Here is a 17,130-nt window from a genome sequence, read left to right on the forward strand (position 1 = left end):
AATAAGTCAGTCAGAAAAAGACAAATACTATATGATTTTACTTATATGCAGAATCTAAAGAACTAAATGAATGAACAAACAAAATTGAAAAAGACTCATAGGCACAGAGAACATACTGGTGATTGCCAGGAGAGAGATGGTTTTGGACTGGATGAAAGAGTCAGAGGAATTAAGAAGTACAAATGAATAGTTACAAAATAGTCCTAGGGATGTAAAGAACAACATAGGGAATATAGTCAATAATATTGCAATGACTGTGTATACTACCAGGTGGGTACTGGAAATATCAGGGGGGATACTTTGTAAAGTATATGATTGTCTAACAACTATGCTGTATACCTGAAACGAATACAAAATAACATTGAATGTAAACTGTGGTTAAAAACTAAAATTTTCAATAGTTTATCATCGCACTGTGAAATTTTGGGTGTTTTTATTTAGCAATATGTATTTATTTATTATTAAATTTTTAATTTATTATATTAACATGGATTTAAGTGTTCCACTCAATATAACACTCTCAACCCCCCACATCGTTCCCTCATTTCAACCCTTTGACTCCTCCTCCTACCTCCTACCTCCCTCCCTCCTCTCCTCTGGGAACTGCTGTCCTGTTATCTCTATCTATGTGTTATGTATATATAATTTGACTAATCCCTTCACCTTCTCTAATCCTGTCACAGATTTACATTCCTTACTCTTTTTAAAATTCTGCACAACAGCATATTCTAAGCGCCCATAGTAATGTTCATTCCATCCATAGGTGAAAAAAAATTGATGGAACTATGCTTGTAATATTTACTTATTCATTTCATAAAACTCATTATACCTTTGATTAAATACTACATTTTAATTCCTTTGCATTTGTTACTTCAGTAAACAACATAATGTAAAGATAAAAAGTGCCAAATAACCAGGGGGTGGCAAGCTGTCATTGGAAATACCTTAAGTAAAAGTTTTATTGGTTTTTTTCAGGTATTATTTAATATTTTTCATTAATATTTTAAAACTCTTTCTTATAACAATCTAGTTTTGTGTACCTCTTTTATTGTTCTTATTTAAGTATTAAATAAATGAAATAATAAACTATCTTTTGGTATATTGTTTTTTTATGCTTAAAACGGTCATTAGAGCAGAGAACTGGTTGTTAAATTATTTGAATCCCACTCCTGAATATATTCCTAGAAGATCTATATACTTGGGTCAAAAGGCAGATCCATTTTTAAGTTTTTGAGAAATTTCCATACTGTTTTCCACAGTGGCTGCACCAGTCTGAATTCCCACCAGCAGGGCAGGAAGGTTCCCTTTTCTCCACACTTGTTGTCTGTTGATTTGTTAATGAAAGCCATTCTAGTAGGTGTGAGGTGGTATGTGTTCCCTCTTGTTTTCCCATAATGTAAACTGAAGAGATTTCCTGTCGCCCCTTAATACCACATCTACCTTTTTTAAAAGTACATTTTTTAAACTTAACAAACTGACCTTAAAAAATACTATATTTTTCTTCTAATTTTGAATTTTTCCATTATCTTCCTATATTTTAGAAAACAAAGTAGGCTCAGTGTAAATTTTCACTTATCTCCTTGCCCCTTGTAGAAAATATATCTCTCCTATCATGCATACTATTTTGGCTCCTTGCACCTTTAATAACCCACAAGAGTGAGTTCTTTTTCCCAAGTAAAAATATTTGTAATTTGTTTTACTCGAACAAAGTGCAATCAGTAATGTAAAGTTATCAAATTTAGACTAACTCAGCAGCTCTTATTTGTCTATTTTTGGAATTTTTCTCAGTCTTCTGTGAACCAACTTTCAGAATTAATGTCATATCCTTACATCATGTTAGAGTCCAAGTGTTAGAAAGCAAACAAACTCCCACCTTTCACCCTGATAATCAAAGTTGTCCCTGGCATCTCCCTTGATTAAGGTTGTTAAAGATATCAAGTATACTTGACTACCTCCCAAGATCTTACTTTTAAGGAAACAAAAATGTTTACGATTTGTTTGGAATGGATAAATAACAAGGTCAAAATAGATGTTTCAGTATTCAAGAGATGATTCAGAGGCGGGATAAAAGGGACCAGAGGGACAGTGGTCAGAGAGAAAGGGGAGAAGAGGCTGGGATCAGAGAAGGGAAAGAGACTGGTGAAATTATATATACATAACACAGCGTTATAGAGAGCAGAGAGAGCAGGACAACAAATCCTAGAGGGAAGGGGGAAGGCATTGAGGGAGAGGGCAAGGGTGGTGTCGAGGGGAACACGGGGGTGGGGGGCAGATATATCCAGTTGGACACGTAAATCTATGTAAACACAATAAATTAAAATCAATAAAACTTTTTTTAAATGGTTAAAATAAGAAAGAAAGAGAGAGAGAAAGAAAAAGAAAGAAAGAAAGAAAGAAAGAAAGAAAGAAAGAAAGAAAGAAAGAAAGAAAGAAAGAAAGAAAGAAAGAAAGAAAGAAAGAAAGAAAGAAAGAAAGCAGGGGAGCGTGGGGGATGTGTTGGGTGGAAATCATGGATACCTTTAAATGATGATAGGATATCATAAAACAAAGTTTCCCTGTAAACTTTGGTACTTTAAGACATGGTATCAGTGTGTGGGGGGGAAGCATTGCTCTTAAAAGCAAGGATATTAGCGTACTTTAGTGAGTCACTATGTTAACATAGGCAGTTAGCTAATTACTAAGGGAGAAAAAGGTAGTCAGAAGGAGTCAAAATATTGAAGTTTAATAAAACTAAAGTGTCTGCTTCAGTAGGAAGCTTTAGTATCCCATTTTACTTAATTTGCTAGAAGGTTAAAGCATTCGTTGGTTCAATTGCACATTTTGGGAATCCACTGTGCCCTCACAGTTCATTGAGCCTCAGCCCTCCGGATCAGATTTGGAAGGTCTCCCTACGGCACTGCCTGTCAGGTGCTGTGGGGGAGGGGGTGTTTTCACTTTAAGCATGAGCAGTGAAAGCCAGTATGGTGACCACAGAGGCTTGTCAGTCTAGGCTAAAAGAAGGATCTGATTGGTTAGTGGGAGGAATCAGTGCAAACTTAAAATATTTTAAAGAAACTGATTGGTTAGCTTAAAGGGAAGGTAGTCCTTCCCAGCCCAAAAATATCAACACAGGTTTAGCAGAGATGCAGCCCTTTGTGCCCTTTTTGCACTTTTTGCACTTTTGTTCTCTCTGCGTTCCTGCTGGAAGAAGTGCACTAGGCACATTAGCAAGCATGCTGCGTGGACTAGGTGGGTTCTCAAGCACAGGCTTTGAGCCATGTCTGGACTGGACTAAACTGTGATATGGACTAAACCAAGGCACAGAATATCTGGACTTTTCCTTGGCAGGACAGATATAAGATATTTGGAACCTGTAGGCCATCTTCTACTTCATCTTCAAATAAATCTTACTGTAATAGCTTAAGCTTTTCCAAGTGAAAGTTTTATGAAAAGCTTTTTATATGACACCATACATAAACCCCATTAGAACTAGCATCAGAACCAATATCAACTATATCACACTCAAGGAATATACCTTGACATATCTCTTAACAATCAGAGTTTTAAACTACCATATAAAAGTAACTTTGTCCCTGAACCAAGTTTTCCTAAGAGTCACTATTCCAATAACTAAGGTGTCACTTTTGTTTTGCAGCATATGTTAGAGATAACTTGTACATCCAATAAAATGGCACAGATTGTTTCAGAGCTCTTTCTCAGGGCCTCAAGCTCTCCATAGTATTTACTAGTGGATTTCTTGTTTCTCCAGGTAGTAACCCTTGTTTGGCCTCTGCCATTAACACTTTTCTCTGTGAGACAGAAGGCTGGGTAAGATTCTAGGTCTAGCTTGTGGAGGGAATTTCCTGAATACAAGATTAGGACTTGATTTATAAGCATTTGTTAGCTTTTGAGTAACAAAAAGATGGCAAAACCAAAGACTAAGAATGATTAGTCTGGCAATAATGTGCAAGATGATCTTGAAAGAAAAGAAATTAATAGGGCATGAAAGGTATCTTCAGGAATTGCAAACAGTTCAGCATGACTAAAATACAAGGCACATTTGAAAAGTATAAGGTTATTATAAGTCATCTATGTCTGGGGTAATGAGAACCAGAGCTGAAGAAGCAGCAGTACTAATGAAGAATTAAAAGGAAAAATATCAAGATTTAGTATTAAATTAGATACAGTTTAGCGGAAACTGGAGTAAAATTGGAAAAGATTCAGATGTCTACTCCCTTCATCCCCAGCTTCCCAGATCTGTGCTATTTTCTCCATCCACAATTTTAATTTATTCATTTTTTAGAGAGGAGAGAGAGAGGGAGAGAGAGAAAGACAGAGAGGGAGAGAGAGGAGAGACAGAGAGAGAGAAGGGGGGAGGAGCTGGAAGCATCAACTCCCATATGTGCCTTGACCAGGCAAGCCCAGGGTTTCGAACCGGCGACCTCAGCATTTCCAGGTCGACGCTTTATCCACTGCGCTACCACAGGTCAGTCCATCCACAATTTTAACTGCAGTGTCTCAGTGCCTTTTCGCTCTTCCCTCTTGCCTTCAACAGACTCCTTCCATTTAACTGAGATGACAGGGTCTGATAAATTTATGACCTGATAGCCCTAAAGACAGTTATTTTAACAGGAAATCAAAGCTTGTTAGAAACTCTGCAGAATAGATTTTAGGCATCAGCTAAGATATGGATGGATAGATTGTTGGTTCTGGAATCCTGTATCCATATGATCAAGGAGGATGGTCATCTTATACAAGAGATATAAAAAGGAACCAAATAAGATGGCTTTAAAGATCTAAATAATGGTGACCATACTGCCACAGCCAGAGATGTTGTAACTTGTAAAACAAAAAGGGAAAGTCCAGGGAGTCCCAGGAAAAAAGGGAAAGTTCTGTGAACCCCAGAAAGTGGGACAGCTTTACACTTCATTGAAGCCATAGATCATTTTTACTGTTTGCTCTCTTTTTCCTAAGATCAAACCTATATAAAGGGGGAAAAAATACCCTGATCCTCATACATTTACAGAATGATGAACTACAAGGGAATTCAGACATTCTAGAATACAACCCCTTTGAATTGCAGATAAATGAAGAGATCATAGGGAAGAAGAAATTTACTCAAGATTATACAGTCAGTCATCCACCAGAGCCTGAGTCATGACCCAGGTTTTGTGTTGACCAGTCCTATGAATTTTTTTCTACTATGGCCATTGTTTTTCTTTATGCAAGGATTCCCTCTGCTATGATAAGCCATCAATGAAATAATATAGAAAACTAATTCATTCAAATCAACTAATGTTTAAAAGGCACAGTACTATGTACAGCATGAAACACAAAAAGAATACAACTTGGGCCTGATCAAGGGGGTGGCACCATGGCTAGAGCATCAACCTGGGAAGCTGAGGACCTAGGTTCAAAACCCTGAGAGGTCACTGCCTTGAGCACAACTTCATCCAGTTTGAGCACAGGCTCACCAGCTTGAGCACGGAGTTGCCGGCTTAAGCATGGGATCATAGACATGATCTCAAGGTTACTAGCTTTGAGCCCAAAAGTTACTGGTTTGAAGCCCAAGGTCACTGGTTTGAGCAAGGGGTCACTGGCTCAGCTAGAGCCTCCCCCCCCCCCCGTCAAGGCATGTATGAGAAGCAATCAATGAACAACTAAAGTGATGCAATTATAATTGATGCTTTTCATCTCTTTCTCTCTCTCTCTCTCTCTCTCCCTCTTTCTCTCTGTCTCTCTCTATCTGTATCTCACTTAAGAAAAAAGAATACAACTTGGTTATTGCCCTTTAATTCTAATGGAACTAGGGTAGAAAGAATTTAGAAGTTTAAATTGAACAACTGTAGAGATGAGTATAACAAAAAACAATAAATGAAAATTGTGAAGAATATTACAAACAAAATAGTACAAGACTTCAAAGGAGAGAAATATTAGATTGGGCTGAGAGAATTAGGAATGACTTTTTGTTTGACTAGAAACAAACAAAGTAGCACTACTATTTTCTTTCCTCACTTGTAGGTCACTCACTCTACCTGAACCACACTTAGAAAGCACAACAGTCCTTTTCATTCATAGGTAGTTCTAGTGCAGCAAAAATAAAGACTATCGTCTATGAATTGGGATTTTATATTCTTAGATTATCTCTGGGCTCTCTTATTTACATGATTAACTGGAGTTTAACCAAGTTACATGTTCAATGGAGGTTAAGGGATGATGGAAAGAGAGTATATATATCCAAATAAAAGATGTGAATAACTCCTAAATTAAATAATTGAAATCAAATTCTGCTGAAGCTGCTGTCAGAGACAAGAGTTCTCAAGGAAGCTAAAGAGAAAAGGAGTGAAAGTATTAAGTGTTTGCTAGGTGCAAAGCTCAAAATTACTAAAGGAAGCATAGGAAACACCTCATAACCTCAACCTTGAGGAAACACTATACTGTTGTTACCCAGACAATGGCAACATTTGCTCACATGTGTATGTAACGAGTGGGCCAAATTGTAATTGCATAGCTACCATGGAAATGGTTAACTAGTATATTAGCCTGGCAATATTCAACTTTTTATAGATGGATTTTAGAAATTTATTAGCTATCTTTCTCTTTCCATACTAGGGGTAAATATAGGTTTTGTCTAAACACAAAACTGTGAAAGAGCCAAAGTTAACTTTCTCCATATATAAGATGAGTGGAATCATACAATTTCAGGATTAGAAAGGATTTCCTTTATTCAACATTAAGTTATTATATCTTTATTGATTACAGAGACCTAGGACAAGCTAAACCAAAAAAAAAAAAAGTTTATTGCTTAAATAACAAAATATAAAAGCCAACTTCATTTCCCACCTTTTCCCACCTGCAACATATACTTCACCCTGATTGTTAGTGAAAGATTACCTATGTCAACTCCTTACCTGGCAAAGGAGGGAAAATTCAGAGAAGGAAAAGAAATTGAAGACGATACGAAAAATAATTATCAGAGTAGAGGGGAGACTCAAACATCAATAATGTAGCTGTAAGTTCAGGTTCCTAGTTTTAAAACTTACCTGTTTTATATTTTTGCATTTTTGTTATTTCCTTCTTTATTTCCATTTTTTCAATAGAGTTCCTTTGGAAAGTTCCAGGCTGTTGATACTTGCTAAGAATAAACTGAAGGGAGATGTTTAATTTGTTGGCACTTAGCACAGATAAATGAAAAGTGAAAAGCCTCTGGTGTCCTTGAAAACAGGGATAAAGTTGCCATAGGGCAAGACAAATTTAGAAGAAACATGTTCAAGTTGCTACTGTTCCAAGAAAGCCTTTCTTTATTCATTTCCTGAGGACTATATAAGGGGTCCTCAATTTACCACAATCTCTACATACAACGTTTCAAGTTTACGATGCTCAATCCCTTAAATACTTTTTAAAAATTGAGGCATATTTTCGATTATTCATTTGTTTTCATTTTCTGTTACTACAGTACAGTGTACAGTACAGTATAGTTATGCCCTTTTCCTTTTTCTGTGGTTTAGTTGTGTTTTATGTTCTAAACCAGGGGTAGTCAACTTTTTTATACCTACTGCCCACTTTTGTATCTCTGTTAGTAGTAAAATTTTCTAACCTCCCACCGGTTCCACAGTAATGGTGATTTATAAAATAGGGAAGTAACTTTACTTTATAAAATTTATAAAGCAGAGTTACAGCAAGTTAAAGCATATAATAATAATTACTTGCAAAGTACTTTATGTTGGATTTTTGCTAAGTTTAGCAGAATAAATCTTTATAGAACAACTTACTATAGTTAAATCTATCTTTTTATTTATACTTTGGTTGCTCCACTACCACCCACCATAAAAGCTGGAACTCCCACTAGTGGGTGGTAGGGGCCAGGTTGACTACCACTGTTCTAGACTATGAGTTTACAACTGTGTTAGAATAGGTAAGTGACTTAAGTCAGGGTTTGTTTCAACTTACACCAAAATTTGGGTTATATCACTGTCATAGGAACGAACTGTGTCATAACCTAAGGACCCCTGTACTGGCTTAGATTTTTATGATATAGTGTAATTGAAGAAAAGGGACATATACTCATGAAAAGTTAACTATATTAACTACAAAACCGCTGATCTCCAAAGGCATATAATATACACCAAATTAGTGATATAAACAATAATCGCCATTATGCGTTTCTAGGGATAAGAATCCAAGGTCCTCTAAACCAGTAGTCCCCAACCCCCGGGCCACGGACTGGTACCAGTCCATGGGCCATTTGGTACCAGTCCACAGAGAAAGACTAAATAACTTACATTATTTCCATTTTATTTATATTTAAGTCTGAACAATGTTTTATTTTTAAAAAATGACCAGATTCCCTCTGTTACATCTATCTAAGACTCACTCTTGATGCTTGTCTCGGTCACATGATACATTTATTCGTCCCACCCTAAAGGCCGGTCCGTGAAAATATTTTCTGACATTAAACTGGTCCATGGCCCAAAAAAGGTTGGAGACCACTGCTCTAAACCATCCTTATTCAGGAAAAACTATCCCTAAGCCACCCCACAAAGATATACTTGGTATTTTTTATATTTTAACTCTTTTTCCTAGGAAATTAGATCCTTGGACATAAACTCCTACATTGTTTTCCCTTTAAACTTTATAATGAACTATTTAGAAGAGAAAATAGGGAAAATACCATGATTTCATAGTGAAAAGAGTATTTTTTATATTACTGTGTTTATTTTTAGATACAGAAGCTACATGCACACAGAAGCAAACATCTGTAATCAGCCTTGGTCTGTATTCCAAGTTTGTCCCTGGGGATGTGAAACTGAATGACGAGAAAAGAATGAGTCGTGGAATTCAATAACTAGTCCTAAATTTGTCAGTAGAATTTTGATGTCCCATCATAAACTCTGGATCTGTTTCTAAGGTTGTTAAGCTCCCATGACCCTTCTGGACTGCTTCTAATATCATTCATTTTTATTTTAATCTTATAATTTCAGTTTAGACTTCATCTGATACTACATCATAAGAGGTACTGACCACAAACCAAGAACATCTGTGAACAGTACTGCAGTGCCACAAAGAGGTATGACTCCATTTTCTGAATGATTCTTATTTTTCGATTTGCAAAGTATCTTAACAAAGTAAATTCCTTCATCACCTCCACTAAAAATTAATTTCATTTATATTTATTGCTTGTTTACATTAATCAATTAATAACCCATTTATTTTGTGCTAATATATCTCTTACCTTACTGTACTGCAACCTCCCTACACTTCTGAGCCATCCCCTCTCTCTCTCACCAGACTATCAGCTGCATGAAGGCAGGGATGGGATAGTAGGCATCTCTGTACCACAAACTGTGGATTTCATTATTGGGGAATCACAGCAATTCTATAAAAATGAATTAAATGATGTTTAAGACAAGCAAAGCCATTCTCTGTGAAACGAGTGACTTGAACCAGGTGATTCCTACACCTTTAGAATTTATTTTTTGTTTGAGAGTTTTACAGTCTTTTTTAATGGCCTATTTTAAGTCATTGAATAATTAGTTACAAATAATCCATTGAATCTAAATATAGAAATTACTAGGAAAGCTTATTTTTGTCTATAAAGACTATAGAGTTTATTAAAAGGACTAAAGATGATGTTTCTTTGTCTGTTTTTTATTAATTACTTTATCAGTTTTATTTGGCATATTTCATTCAAAGATCAGAGAATTTCAAATGTACTTATAATACTTAACAAATAAACAAATGATCACTCTGTATCAAGATAAGGATTTGTTTGTTTGTTTTAATCTTACAGTTAATTTAGTGCAGGCTTAGTCAACCTTTTTTACCTACTGCCCACTTTTGTATCTCTGTTAGTAGTAAAATTTTCGAACTGCCCACCGGTTCCACAGTAATGGTGATTTATAAAGTAGAAAAGTAATTTTACTTTATAAAATTTATAAAGCAGAGTTACAGCAAGTTAAAGCATATAATAATAATTACTTACCAAGTACTTTATGTCGAATTTTTGCTAAGTTTGGCAGAATAAATCTTTATAAAACAACTTACTATAGTTAAATCTATCTTTTTATTTATACTTTGGTTGCTCTGTTACTGCCCACCATGAAAGCTGGAACGCCCAGTAGTGGGTGGTAGGGACCAGGTTGACTACCACTGATTTAGAGCTTCCTTAATACTTTAGGAAGCAATTTTACTTAACAGACCCACTTTAGGTTTTGAGGCTGGAAAGCTTTTTAATTACTGTAGAATGAAAAGATAACTGTAAGTGATTCTGAATGATAAATAATCCTTTCAAATGATAAACTTGTTTCATCATTCATTTACTCATTCACTCAATTAACATTTCCTGAGCACTTATGGACAAGGTATATGCGTGTTAGTCCTGTGTGTGACTCCTTTTTATATATTATCTAAAGAGTCTGTGAGGGAGGATAACATATGTATACAAATTGATGATCTGCAAAATATATTTAAAGTTCCTTAGGAGAAAAAAATAAAGAAATTACTTTGGATAGAGACTGAGGAAAAACTTTGTCAAGAAAGTATAATTTGAGCTGAAGGTAATTTTTGCACATACAGTAAGTATATGGAAGAAAGGACATTTCAAAAAAGAAATCCATGAAAAAATAGGCAGGTGGGAAAACATGTATAAAATCTCTAGTATAATAAAATAGTTGTTCTATTAAATATTAGGGTGTACAAAGAAGAGAAATGAGAAAGAAGCTAGGAAAGTTTAGTTGCAACCAGACTGTAGAGAGCCTTAATCAGGCCAAGGAACCTGTATTTTGTTCTGAAGACACATGGGAACCATTGAAGGTTTTACAGCAAGCACATGACATAATTGAAAGCTACAATGTATGGAAAATTATTCTGGAAAGAGTTTGTGGCAGAGCATAGTGAGTGGATGATGGTAGAAAGGACAAATGGTTATGATCTAATACCCTTCAAGTGCAATTCTTAAAACAAAGGCTATATCAAAAATGTCAATAACACTATCTAGTGCTTTACAACATAACAGTGCTCTATTTAGGGAAAACCTAATTCAAGACTAACATAATAAGACTAGATTAAGTTTAGGTAGTTTGCCTTTTTTCTACAAATAGTCAAAGAGGCAGGTACCTGGAAAGCAAACAGAAAGAATGCAGAGGTTGGGAATAGTGAACTCATTTTTCTCTATTTTCTTAAGCTATGCATCCTCAAAATGATGCATCTTTTTTTTTTATCATACACCAACAGTTCTTGGTGAAGATAAAGACTTTTTTAATGAAAGGGGAAAATGGAAAGAGTTTGGACAGATGAATGGGTGACACATCTTCGCAGCAAATATAATTGCTAGCAGTAGTAAATCTGGGAAGTTATATCCTACCAACAACCACTACCATAACTGTTTTTTTTTCCTTACTGCAGAGACAAGATTATTGCCCTTATTGCTGGCAGTTTTTACAAGCTCAAGTAGTTCTCTCACCTTACAAACTCTAACTTCTCTCCTATCATGGAACAAGAGATGTGTAAAAGGTCAACAAATTAGACTTCAATCAAAGGTTATCCACCATATTATAGTATATATTGATGACTTGCTCCCACCTTATTAAAGAATAAAGGAAAAGAATCTGAAAGAACACTAAAGAAACCACTGCTTCCGCACTATCTTACCCCAGTTTTAATCTGATCAGAGCTTGTTAATTGCCCTGATTAACTGCCCTGATATAGTTGAATTGGGCTAGATCAAGTAATAACTTCTTGCTGTAAGAGAAATCATGTATTTTTCAACAGTAAGGTTTTGAATGGGAGTCTAGGAAGAGAACAAGGATGAACAACTACAAAAATATCCTCACCCATAAAGTATATTCCAATGAGATACGCTAAGTCTTTCCTCAAAGCCTTAATTTATGGTACAAATTGTAGAAATGTATTTCACCTTTTTTTTAAGTATTTCCTCATTAAAATAATTGTATGGCTTCTATAATGTTTTCATCCTTGATGTTCTGTGGTTCTAAATAGAGTGAACCATATTCTAGATTAAGATTACCTCCCAGGGGAGTTAGTTCCATTAATAACAAATCCAATTATTTTCCCTAGGTGGGAGCATCACCCAGAAGATGTTACCTAGAAAGCCCTCTTCTTGAGAGACCCACACATTTTCACCAGATTTTATTCTCCAAGATAATTCAGTGTTTTTCCAATGGATGATAGATACATAGATTAATTTTTATGAAACTACTCTCTTTAGAGCTTTTCTCTAATTGAAAAACAAACTCACTTAAAAAGAAGCTGTACAGAATAGTACTGGAGTAATAAAACTCAAAATAAAACAGAGCGCCTGACCAGGCGGTGGTGCAGTGGATAGAGTGTTGGACTGGAATGCAGAAGACCCAGGTTCGAGACCCCGAGGTCGCCAGTTTGAGCACGGGCTCATCTGGTTTGAGCAAAGCTCACCAGCTTGGACCCAAGATCGCTGGCCTGAGCAAGGGGTTACTTGGTCTGCTGAAGGCCCAAGGTCAAGGCACATATGAGAAAGCAATCAATGAACAACTAAGGTGTCACAACGAAAAACTGATGATTGATGCTTCTCATCTCTCTTCGTTCCTGCCTGTCTGTCCGTATCTATCCCTCTTTCTGACTCTCTCTCTGTCTCTGTAAAAAATAATAATAATAAAATAAAACAGAGCTATTTTACCTAAGTCTTGAATATTAAGAGGAAGTTCATCAAGCAAACATGAATGGAAAAGGGGGGGAGTGCTTCTCCTAGGAACAAGGTGCAGTTGAATCCTTTATTGCTCCACCACCCTTGCTTCTTGCCTTTTTCAAAATATATACATAGTGACACTATAAAGTGAAACTTTAGTACTCTTGTTATTTATGGTCTGGTAAAAATTAACAAGATTTTTTTAAATCTATATATTGTAGGTACCAAGCAGACATTCCTAGAGAAACATGGATGGAGTTGGAAATCTAACCATATCTTCTACCAGTAACAACATATGTAACGACACTATTGATGACTTCCGCAATCAAGTGTACTCCACCTTGTACTCTCTGATCTCTGTTGTGGGCTTCTTTGGCAATAGCTTTGTGCTCTATGTCCTCATAAAAACATATCATGAGAAGTCAGCCTTCCAAATATACATGATTAATTTAGCAATATCAGATCTACTGTGTGTGTGCACACTTCCTCTTCGCGTGGTCTATTATGTTCATAAAGGCATTTGGTTTTTTGGTGATTTTTTGTGCCGTCTCAGCACCTATGCTTTATATGTCAACCTCTATTGTAGCATTTTCTTTATGACAGCCATGAGCTTTTTCCGGTGCATTGCAATTGTTTTCCCAGTCCAGAACATTAATTTGGTTACACAGAAAAAAGCCAGATTTGTGTGTGTTAGCATTTGGATTTTTGTGATTTTGACTAGTTCTCCATTTTTAATGTCGAAACCTTACAAAGATGAGAAAAACAATACCAAGTGCTTTGAGCCTCCACAAGACAGTCAAGCTAAAAATCATGTTTTGATCTTGCACTATGTAGCATTGTTTGTTGGATTTATCATTCCTTTTGTTATTATAATTGTCTGTTACACAATGATTATTTTGACCTTACTAAAAAATTCAATGAGGAAAAATGTACCAAGTCGTAAAAAGGCTATAGGAATGATTATAGTTGTGACAGCTGCCTTTTTGATCAGCTTCATGCCATATCATATTCAGCGTACCATCCACCTTCACTTATTACACAATGAAACTAAACCATGTGATTCTGTCCTTACAATGCAAAAGTCAGTGGTCATAACCTTGTCTCTGGCTGCATCAAATTGTTGTTTTGACCCTCTCCTGTATTTCTTTTCGGGCGGGAACTTTAGGAGAAGGCTGTCTACATTTAGAAAACATTCTTCATCCAGCATGACTTATGTGCCCAAAAAGAAGGCTTCATTGCCAGAAAAAGGAGATGAACTTCGTGAATAGTGTGCACCCATCTTCAATACAAATAAATGAAAAAGCATTTCCCGAGCAAGTATTTTTTCAAATAATTTACAATAAAAATAGCAAATTTCATTAATGATTTACATATATTCTGCTCATAAAAATTACGGGATATTTCAAAATGAATATGAAGCTATAAAATATCCCTAATTTTTGTAAGCAGTGTATTTAACTGAATATGTGCTTATAAACCTATTTCATTTATGCATCCACATTATTAGAGTTCTTAAAAGTATTTTAAGTGTTAAAATTTCAGTTCACAACTGCCAACTAAATTATAAATTTAATCATTTGCCAAAAGGTATATCTGTGTATTGGCACTCAAAAATTTGGTCCAAGATCAAGGTTTCTGCCTCAAATAAAAGCTTTACAGAAGATAAGAACTAGACTTTGAAGATAGAAAATTAGCAAATAGTTCTCAATCATACTAACCTATCCCTTTGCAGGCATGCCAACACATGAGAATGGGAATGACCCAGGAGCTACATAAAATGCACTGCCACCTTCTTCCTTTGAAGTATTGATTGGCTAGGGAAAGCAGGGCCATTTCTTCCAAAAGGGAATGTGCAAGTCTTACAACAGCCTAGTAGTCAGCCAAATTGCCATAAAGGCTCCATGCAATGTTCAATTTGGAAACTAAGGAAGATAAACTTGGTCCTTACTCAGGCCTCCAAAAGAGAGTGGTGGAGTTTTTGTTAATTACTGAGATTCTTATAGGGAATTCTCTCCCTACATGACACACAGACCTGCTATAAGAAAGCAGACAACTGTCATATTCATATATTTGACCAGAAGTAATTAAAATTTTAATTAAAAGAATATTAAAAAATATCTATTTTTCTACATGCTTATTACTGGGACCAAAATTAAGTAAAATGTATTTTTAAGTAAAATTTTGAATGTTGATATTACAAACTGTTTTCAAAAATACTTATTTTTATGCATATATGTACAACTACATGTAAGATATTTTGTTCTATGATATGCAGTTATGAATGGAAGTTAATTATAAGCTTTATTATTGTTTTGTACTCTTTACTTTTTATTGGCATGTTGACAGGAATATCAAGAATATGTTTACAGTGGTTTTTATATTACAGTGGAAACGTTGTTCTTAAAACAGCAAAAAGAACTTGCTTATAACTGAAATATAATATTCATGGATAAGCCTTAGACAAAGTGTGGACTGTTTCTTAATTCTGTGTTTCAAACAGTATATTACCTCAGAGTAACTAAATGATAATGGTAATGAAAAAGTAAAGTTATGAAAGGAGAAGTTCTTTCTAAATGTGTGTTATTTTTATTTCACATCTAATGCTGCAAACCTTTAAGAAAAAAATAAAAACATAAGCAAAAACATAGTAATAACTAATGCCCATTTTTTTCTTTCTTTTCATTAAATTTATAGGAGTGATATTGATTAATAAGATTATATAGGTTTCAAGTGTATATTTCTTCATGTGCCTGACCAGTATCCACCTGGCAACCCGTGTCTGGGGCCAATGCTCAATTCAACCAAGCTATCCTCACTGCCTGAGACCAACACTCAGACCAACCAAGCTATCCTCAGTGTCTGGGGCCAACACTCAAACCAATCAATCCACTAAGTATATATTATTATGATACATCATCTGTATATTGCATTCTGTGCTCTCTACCCGAAGTCAAATCATCTTCTGTCAACATATACAGGCAGTCCCCAGGTTACAAACAATATAGGTTCTCTAGGTTTGAAAATGTTTAAGTATTTATATTCATAGAAAGGTAAAAATAAATACTATGTTAAGACAAACATCTAAGTTGTATTTAATGGGAAAATGTACCTGTTCCAACTTACATACAAATTCAACTTAAGAGCAAACCTACAGAACCTATCTTATTTGTAACCCAGGAACTGCCTGTAGTTGACCCTTTACTCTCCTTCCACCCCTTCCCTCTAGTAACCACCATACTGTTTTTGTGTCTATGAGTTTTTGTTTGTTTGTTTTTATTGTTTGTTCATTTGTTGCTTAGTTTTATATTCCACATATGAGTGAAAGCATATAGTTTTTACCTTTTTCTGTCAGACTTATTTTGCTTTGCATGATATTCTCAAGATCCATCCGTCCATGTTGTTGCAAATGGCAGTATTTCATCTTTTCTTAAGGATGAGTAGTATTCCACTTTATATATGTATCATAAGGGCACTTTAGTTGTTTCCTTGTCTTGGCCACATCATCACTAGCTAGTAGGTTAATACAAATCAACCTACAATGAAATACCACCTCATACCTGTTAGAATAGCTATTATCAACAAGACAAATAATAACAAGTATTGGACAGGTTGTGAAGAAAAACTAATCCTCATTCACTTAAGATGGATATATAACCTGGCACAGCCACTATGGAGAACAGTATAAAGGTTCCTCAAAAAATTAACAATAGGCCCTGGCTGGTTGGTTCAGTGGTAGAGCATTGGCCTGGAGTGTCTGTCCTGGGTTTGCTTTCTGGTGAGGGCACATAGGAGAAGCACCAATCTGTTTCTCCACCCCTCCCCCCTCTTTTTCTCTCTCTTCCCCTCCCGAAGCCATGGCTCGATTGGTTCAAATGAGTTAGCCCTGAGCACTGAGGATGGCTTCATAGCCTCCACCTCAGGTGCTAAAATAGCTCAGTTGCTGAGCAACAGAGCAACTGCCCCAGATGGGCAGAGCATCAACCCCTAGTGGGCTTGCCAGGTGGATTCTGGTCTGGGTGCATGCGGGAGTCTGTCTCTCTACCTCCCCTCCTCTCACTACACTAAAAAAATTAAATAAATAAATAACAATAGATTTACCATATGACCCAGTAACTCCTTTTCTAGGTGTCTACTCAAAAAATTTAAAAACATTTACTTGCAAAAATATATACACCCCTATGTTCATTGCAGCATTATTCACTATGCTCATTTATTTTTGTTTAACAAACTTGAGATTTGGCAGAACCTATACTTTCATCCATACCACTTTTTCCTTGTTTCAGACAAAGATCAAATATAATATTTATCATAAATGTCAATCCTCATTTCTCATTTACTAAGTTTTCTGCTGTTCAGTAAGTATAGCATGGTAGAAGGTCACTACATTGGAAGCCAGAAGACCTTAATGTTCACTTAGTCTCTATTATTTATTAGTGATAGAACTTTAAGTAGGGACATAAATTCTGATC

General features: G+C 35.6%; 1 protein-coding gene across 1 annotated transcript in view; it reads left to right on the plus strand.

The window, feature by feature from the left end:
* Nucleotides 1–15,262, plus strand: part of CYSLTR1 (cysteinyl leukotriene receptor 1) — a 31,486-nt gene extending 16,224 nt beyond the window's left edge. The window contains exons 2-3 of the mRNA XM_066249042.1: nucleotides 8,961–9,046; nucleotides 12,883–15,262. Of these exons, the coding sequence (XP_066105139.1) occupies nucleotides 12,910–13,929 (1,020 nt within the window). The 5' untranslated portion in view covers nucleotides 8,961–9,046; nucleotides 12,883–12,909 and the 3' untranslated portion in view covers nucleotides 13,930–15,262. The remainder of the gene's footprint in view (nucleotides 1–8,960; nucleotides 9,047–12,882) is intronic.
* Nucleotides 15,263–17,130: the final 1,868 nt, after the last annotated feature.

This window comes from Saccopteryx bilineata, chromosome X (genome assembly GCF_036850765.1).
Source record: "Saccopteryx bilineata isolate mSacBil1 chromosome X, mSacBil1_pri_phased_curated, whole genome shotgun sequence".
Classification (NCBI taxonomy): Eukaryota; Metazoa; Chordata; class Mammalia; order Chiroptera; family Emballonuridae; genus Saccopteryx; species Saccopteryx bilineata.